The 6,713-nt window shown below is 58.8% G+C and overlaps 2 protein-coding genes across 2 annotated transcripts; both read right to left on the reverse strand.

Moving 5' to 3' along the window:
• Window positions 1-249: 249 nt before the first annotated feature.
• Window positions 250-1,485, reverse strand: LBRM_09_1090 (conserved hypothetical protein; the record flags this gene model as incomplete). Its single annotated transcript, XM_001562673.1, has 1 exon — window positions 250-1,485. One exon carries the CDS (start codon window positions 1,483-1,485, stop codon window positions 250-252), a length of 1,236 nt encoding a protein of 411 aa, XP_001562723.1.
• A 1,276-nt stretch (window positions 1,486-2,761) lies between these two features.
• Window positions 2,762-4,918, reverse strand: LBRM_09_1100 (putative phospholipid:diacylglycerol acyltransferase; the record flags this gene model as incomplete). The annotated part of the gene is made up of 1 exon (XM_001562674.2): window positions 2,762-4,918. One exon carries the CDS (start codon window positions 4,916-4,918, stop codon window positions 2,762-2,764), a length of 2,157 nt encoding a protein of 718 aa, XP_001562724.1.
• Window positions 4,919-6,713: the final 1,795 nt, after the last annotated feature.

The raw sequence follows: 6,713 nt of genomic DNA on the forward strand, positions 1-6,713 counted from the left end.
CCTCCCTCCCTCGCTGCCATCAACATACAGCAAAGTGCACCTGTCCTTCACAAGGCCGCGTTGCAGCATGGGCGTCTCGCCTGCACGTCTGTCAGTGTCACTCTACACACGTTTCATTCTCTTCGTTTTCTCGCTCGTGTGTCACGCGGTTGTTCGACGTTGCGGAGAAGGGGAGAGAGAAAAAGCCTCATCTGTGGCAGTCTAGGGGGGGTGGGTGGGTGGGTATGGCTGCAAGGAACAGAGGCAAGGTCAGGCGGCCGCTTTGCGTAAGGCTGTAGTGATGGCGCTACCGTTCTGGTCGGGTGCATGCACAGAGGCAAAGCCGCGTGCTTGCAGATCAGTGAGTGCCTTCATGCGTCCGCGCTCCTTTGCCATGACCAGTTCAAGTTCCTGTCGCAGTGCTTGTTGCTGCGCCATGGCAACGGTGAGACGAGTGTCAAGCGTCTGTGCATCGCGTGCGAAGGTGGCGCTACGGGTGGAGTCTCTGGACTCATCACACACGGCTGCAGCAGAGGGTCGGCGCGATGTTGTCGAGGAAGGTGCTGCGGCGGTCAGCACCCGCCGCAGTCGTGCTTTGTGAACCGTCAAGCAGTGCTTTTTCTCTCGCTCCAGCGCCTCGTAGTGTCGACGAAGCTCGTCGTTCGCCCTGTCCAACGCTCGAAGCTGACGCACCATCTTCTCTGTTTCCTGCGTCCTCGGCGAGTTGCCTGACTGCGGCTCCCGGACTTCTCCAGCCTTCTCCGCTTGCTCTGTCTGTGCTGTAGCGGGCGGTTGTCGAGGTTTCTCACTCCACGCATCAAGGAGTACCTTCACTCCTTCAAGTCGCTTCTTCGAGGCCTCCAACGTTGTGGTTAGCACGCGGCGCTCCTGCCGCACCACTCGCAGCCGCGTGGCGCACGCGTCGTACAGCACAGCATTTTGCCGTGACAGCAGCGCCTCCACGTCAGCGTGCGATGATGAGGTTGGCCCGTGTTGGTAAGCGCAACGGCACGGCCGATCGCTGCTGTAGGGGTTGCGCAGCAGCACGGGTTGCGGTGACACGAGCGCTGTCGTTCGCGCTTTTTGGGCTCGAGCAGAGATTTGAGAACACCGGACTGGTGTACTGTTGCTCGTGTGGATTTCGCAAGACGGTCGTGCTATTGGGTTCGCTACGGTATCCGCCGTGACCATGAGGGCAGCCAAAGCTCCAGCATCAGTAATCGCATCAGTTACACTGGCCAGCGTCGGCGACACATGCGGTGCGGGTCTGCGTGCCGCCAGTGGGTCCTGTGCCGCCAGCGGTGGCGTTGGTGTCGTGGAGATGATGAGAGAAGGTCCTTGTAGTGGTGAGGATGGCGACGCAGTGGTAGTGGCGGATGCCTCTGTTGGTGTCTTTTCTACAGGAGGTGCACGTGAGGGTGTATGAGGGATCTCCCGTGCTTCTTCCCTGGTGCTGTGGTCAGCGGAGTGGGCATCACCGTCGCCTGGCGGTGCATTAGACAACATTTCGGACCTCAGCCACCTCGGCCGTTCTCACACACGCCGCTCTGCGCAAAGGGAGAAAGCAGACCGAGAGAGAGAGAGGACGGGGGTGTCGCAGATGCACAGCGGAGAAAAGAGAACAGACAGTGCGTGTGTGTGTGTGTGATGAGTAATGAGACGAAACGACGCATCAGCAGCAGAGTGCGCTATGAAGAGAGCCTTAAGGGACTCGATCTTCGTCTCAGGAAGTGGAAGGGTAGGCGGCCGAGCGCAGAGCTTACAGCAGTGCTATCTTTTACTACTCATCTCCCCCCTCCGTCTTTCGCAGAGCGAGAGCGAGCGACAGGGGAAGAAGACAAGCGCATTGAATGGCAGCGGAGCACAAACGCCTCAGGGGCGTCGGCCTTCTGCGTGGACACTGGTTAGCGCCTTGCTGCAGCCTTTCCCTCTTTCTCTCTCTTCCTCCAGTCTCTATGCAGACGTCCGGCCCTTGCCCAATATGGGGTCAAAGAGAGGGGAGGCAACTCATCAAGTTGCAGGGGGGTTCCAGCTGACTTTCGAGCCTATGATAGGCGACGACGCCAAACGCATTGGACGTTGCCAGGTAGGGGAGGAGGGGGAGGCAAACCTTACGTGCTGCGCTCGCACAGGCTCACTGTTTATCTTTTCGACGGCTTCTACGAAGATGCGGGGTTTACCCCTTCCTTTATCTATCATTGGCTCACCTAGTGGCGGGCACGATGGGGATAGTCGCGTCGAAGTGACTTGAACCCACCGACACAATAGTGAAACGAGTTTACATCTTCCCCATCCTCAGCAGAGGAAAGGGCAACTACTACGTCTTCACCGATATACACCACCCGTCTGTTGCGGCCTGAGGTCGCCTGGACCAAAATAGCAGAGAGACTCCCCTTCAGGAGGGAGGGGCGAGGCGAGGCGAGACGAGACGAGACGCGTCCCCACCCGCCCTTTAGCGCGTTGCGTGGTCTGCGTCAAAGAGCGGAAAGACAGGCGAACGCGGTGGGAGGGAGGGAGGGAGGGAGGGGGGGGGGGGCGGAGACGGTGCACGCATGTGGCGTACTCCTCTCCTACTAGCAGTACAGAGGTAGACACCTCGCTGGTTCCACACGATGAGAGATGCTTGGCACTCTTCTCGTGCTGCTCCTCGCGGTGCTTCTCCCTCATGTGGTTTCTCCTCCTCAGCTGCCTCTTGACACCGCTCGTCGCACCGTTGTTGCTGCGCCAACTTAGAAATGCCGCTTCACACCAAGTCTTGGGCATCCTTGTAGTTCTCTATGGATCAGATCGGTTTGTTCTTCTTGCGCAGACATCGGCGCAGCTTGCCGCGGATAATGAAATCCACGTCGGAGTAGATGCGATCGTGCACACGGCGCTGCAGCGTAGAGGTCTCGCCAGTGTCTGTCTCTGTGTAGGTGAACTCGTCCGCCTCAGGGTTTTCGACAGCTTCCTCATCGATGCCGCTGGCTATCTTCAGGATGGTTTCTAGCATCTCGTAGTTGCCAAGGATATCGACGTGCTTGGCACTCAGCTTGCCACCGCGCAGGTTCAGCGACGAGGTACCCGTGATGGTGTGATTGAACTCCCGCGTCACAACGCGGCCTACATTACGCTTCCACCCGTTCACAGCGCGACACATGTACGCGAGCGATATGAGTGGCACCGTATCGTCGCCGTCCGACATGCGCACGCCATAAGAGGTGTTGTTGTTGAAGACGGAGCTGTTCCCCACGTACGGGGTTTCGGTGTTCCCCTTGACTGGGTTCGACATGAGGTAGTAGCCCATTTCTGCTGGCAAGCCGACGCCGTACAGGCACGCCACCGTTGTATTTGGTGCCTGCGGCAACGAGGGCAAGTCGTCGATGGTCTCCAAGAAGGAGCTGACCTCACGAACGCAGTCCTCGTGACCGGAGCGCTGGCATTCGCCGCGGATCAGTTCCGCCGTGCCGCGAGTGCCGAGCGAGGTACCGTTAGGCAGCACTGTGAGACCCGGCCAAGCGTCCTCGCAACCGCGCGGCAGCATCGACACTAGACAACTCCATGACCTCGACAAGTTATAGCGCGCCTCCTGGCTGATGAAGTTGTCCAGTATCTTCCTCGCTGCCCACGGAATGTTAAGTGTGTCTCTTGCGTCGCCGAGTAGCAACGCTGAGGCGGCCTTGCCAACCCCCATTGCAACGCCGCCTACGCTCACGTAGTAGGCGACGTGGCGGTCCATGAAGCCGCTCTCACGCTGCTCCGCCCATCGGAAGAAGGCTAGCGCGACGGTTGTTCCGTAGCTATGTGAGATGACCACCGCCCGCTGCCGGTTCTTCCGACACAGAAAACGCAGGTTGTTGCGCACCTGGTAAAAGAAGCCGTCACGCTCGTGCACCTTAAGAGGGGAGAGGCGCCAGTCGTATGTCATGACCGCCATGCTCTGTGGGTCGTAGCCGATATCCGCTAGGTTAATAAGCACCTTCGCCCAGACCCAGTAGCCTGGGAAGAAGAAGTCCACCGATGTAAAGCCTGAGTCGGGGCGCACCTTCGTGTCATTGCGGTCCATTCCAGTCTTCTTGTCCATGCTGAACAAGTCCAGCCAGCACTGAGGATCAGACAGGATGAGGTAGATCATCTGCGGACCAAACATGCGCTGTCTGAATCCTAAGAAAGGCTTCTGCCGCACACACTTCATCGAGGTGTCCCACACCTCAAGCGCGCCGGTGATGAAGCCCGGGATGATGGCGACGGGGTGCCGCCGTGGCAGGTATGTGCTGCCTCTGTTGTACTTGTTGAAGAAGGTGAGCCCCGGTCGTGCGTCCTCATCGACTGTGAAGGTACCGGCGACGTCCTCCATCATGCCTTCTGGCGCGATCACAAACATGAGCACCGCCAGAATCAGCACGACAAAGTGCACCCTCTTACGTGTCAGGAAGTCGAGCACATCGAATAGGCTTTGCTTCACCCAGCTGGGGAGCGGCAGACGCTCGATCATCTGAGTCGTGCGCCACTGCGAGTCAGTGACCTTTGCGGGGTCGGTTGGACTCATGAGTGGGTTGTCGAGGTCCTCGAACTCTTCCTGGTCAAGCATCAAAGAGGACAGGCGCTTCCAGTAGCTCTGCGGTTGTCCGTCCCCAGTTAACCCTTTGCGTTGCTTGTGATGACGTTGTCCCTCTGCGACTGACGGTGCCGGCCGTCGTGCTGCGGACACCTTCGGGTTCGACGGTGATACCACCAGCGGCGGCGGGCGGCGCATCGCGTCGGCGCTTGTTTCGATGCTCATGGACGGCACCGCCTGTATGGCGGCAACCATGTTTGTGGATGACCTGACGCGAGGCTCTACGTGCTGATCCAGCGAAGTGCGGCGACGGTAAACTTGACTTTTTCGAGGACTCGACGTCGTGTTAGCGGTGGCTGGCTGAGAGGCGAGCGCCTTGTTGCTGCTGCTCTTTTCCTTCATCTCTCCACGCGTGTGGGCCTCACAGGAGACGTGCGCACCAGATGAGCCGAGGACGGCGCGGTGCAGTGGTGCAGTGCGAGCAGAGAGGCAGCAGAGAGAGGGTAGGAGAGATGAAAATACAAAGATGAAACGACACGCACGTACGTACATGCGCGCGTCTCTGTGTGGGGTTTAGCCGTCACGGATGTGGCATCACACGGCACCGCAACAGAGGGTCAACAGGCTACACGCGTAGTAGACCGTACCAGTAGGAGCAGAAGAAGAGAGGGGAGGGGAGGGAGGAATAGACGGACACGACAGGGTAAACGACAACAGCTGAAGGGGGTGAACTGGGACAGTAGTAGGAGTTCTCGTAGATGATTTTAAAAGAGCGAATGAGGCCACGAAGGGAGGAGAAGAGGAGGAGGGGGGAAGAGGCGTACCGTGACAGGCACCAAGGAGATGAGGGGGCATGAGCTGCCCAAAGTTCACGGAGAGACAGCAGCAGATTAAGTGTGAGGAGCGAGGACACTGTCCCGGTGAAGGCAGGCTTGCTTGTTCACAGAAAGCTGTGTGACTGCGTGTATAAACGATGATGATTGGGGGCGGGGCACGTCTGGTGGAAACGCAAAAGGCCAACAACACAAACGCCCTCCTCCTTGAGTGTGTGGGTGGGGTGAAGGTACCTTTGCTCGCGTGCCGTGCGCTCTACACTGCCACGGCGCGTGCAGCTCCACCGCAACTGCGTGCCGCCCTCGGTGAGTTGGTGTGGGTGACCCCCTATACCAGAGTGGCTGTTGCGCTGCTTTTACGCTCGCCCATTCAAAGCGTCTGTTCTTCTGTTTAGTGGTGCTGCTCTGAACGGATGCATCGCTGGCCATGAGGAGCATGGGGAGGGGGGGGGTGGGCGAGAGGGAGGGAGAAGCCTGGTGGAGCCACTGCCACTCTTGTGTCAGAGGGCCCGAGACTGTTGTGAAGCGCACACGCACGATACAGCCTCAGTGCATCTACTCACCGTCATCTGCACAGCTGTAAGAGGTGGTGATGGGAGAGGGAACAGAGGAGGCGGGTGTGAGAGAGGTCAAAGACACTCTAGCACACTACCACCCGTTGCTTGCCTTACCTCTCCATTGCACACCCCCAACGCTCAGGTAGCACCTTTGCCTGCTGGACTACTTCTCCCCTTTAGTTCTCCTACCCCTGCTGGCGGGTCAGGGTGGCGTCAACGAAATGAAAAGACCGAGTCGCAGAGGTTTACAAACGCGTATGCCCCCCTTCCCCCTCTCCTTTTACGCACCCACTCACATGCGCCTCACAGCCCCCCCTCAGAGATTGCGCTTGCACATCTGCCCTCTGTTACTCCTTCCCCCCCACCCCTTTGCGGGGGGGGGGGTTCCACACGTGTCCCTTCTCGCCAAAACAAAAAAGCTTGCATTACGGGGCACCAGCCGCCGGAGACCAGACCGCCCGCACGCCAAATCGCACCACTCATGAGCAAGACGAGCAGCCACAGCGGCAGTCAACAACGTCAACGAAGAAAGGGGTAGGAAGACGGAGGTAGGGTGGGGGATGAGGAGCATCCGCGAAAGGGATGAGTTAGGCAGGAAGTCGGGGGAAAGATCGGGGTCGTGCGGGTAGGTGGGCAGGAAACTATAGAGGGAGGTCACAAGTACCCCCGTCCGCCCACCCCCTCCACACGAGAGGGATAATGAACGACGCACGCGCACACACGCAGCGAACACCGTCTACACCAATCTCTATCGTTGATCAGAGAGCAAACGCTTTTCTATCGACAGCGCGTTTGCTCTCTGCCGCA

The sequence above is a fragment of the Leishmania braziliensis genome, chromosome 9, assembly GCF_000002845.2.
Source record: "Leishmania braziliensis MHOM/BR/75/M2904 complete genome, chromosome 9".
In the NCBI taxonomy this organism is placed as follows: domain Eukaryota; phylum Euglenozoa; class Kinetoplastea; order Trypanosomatida; family Trypanosomatidae; genus Leishmania; species Leishmania braziliensis.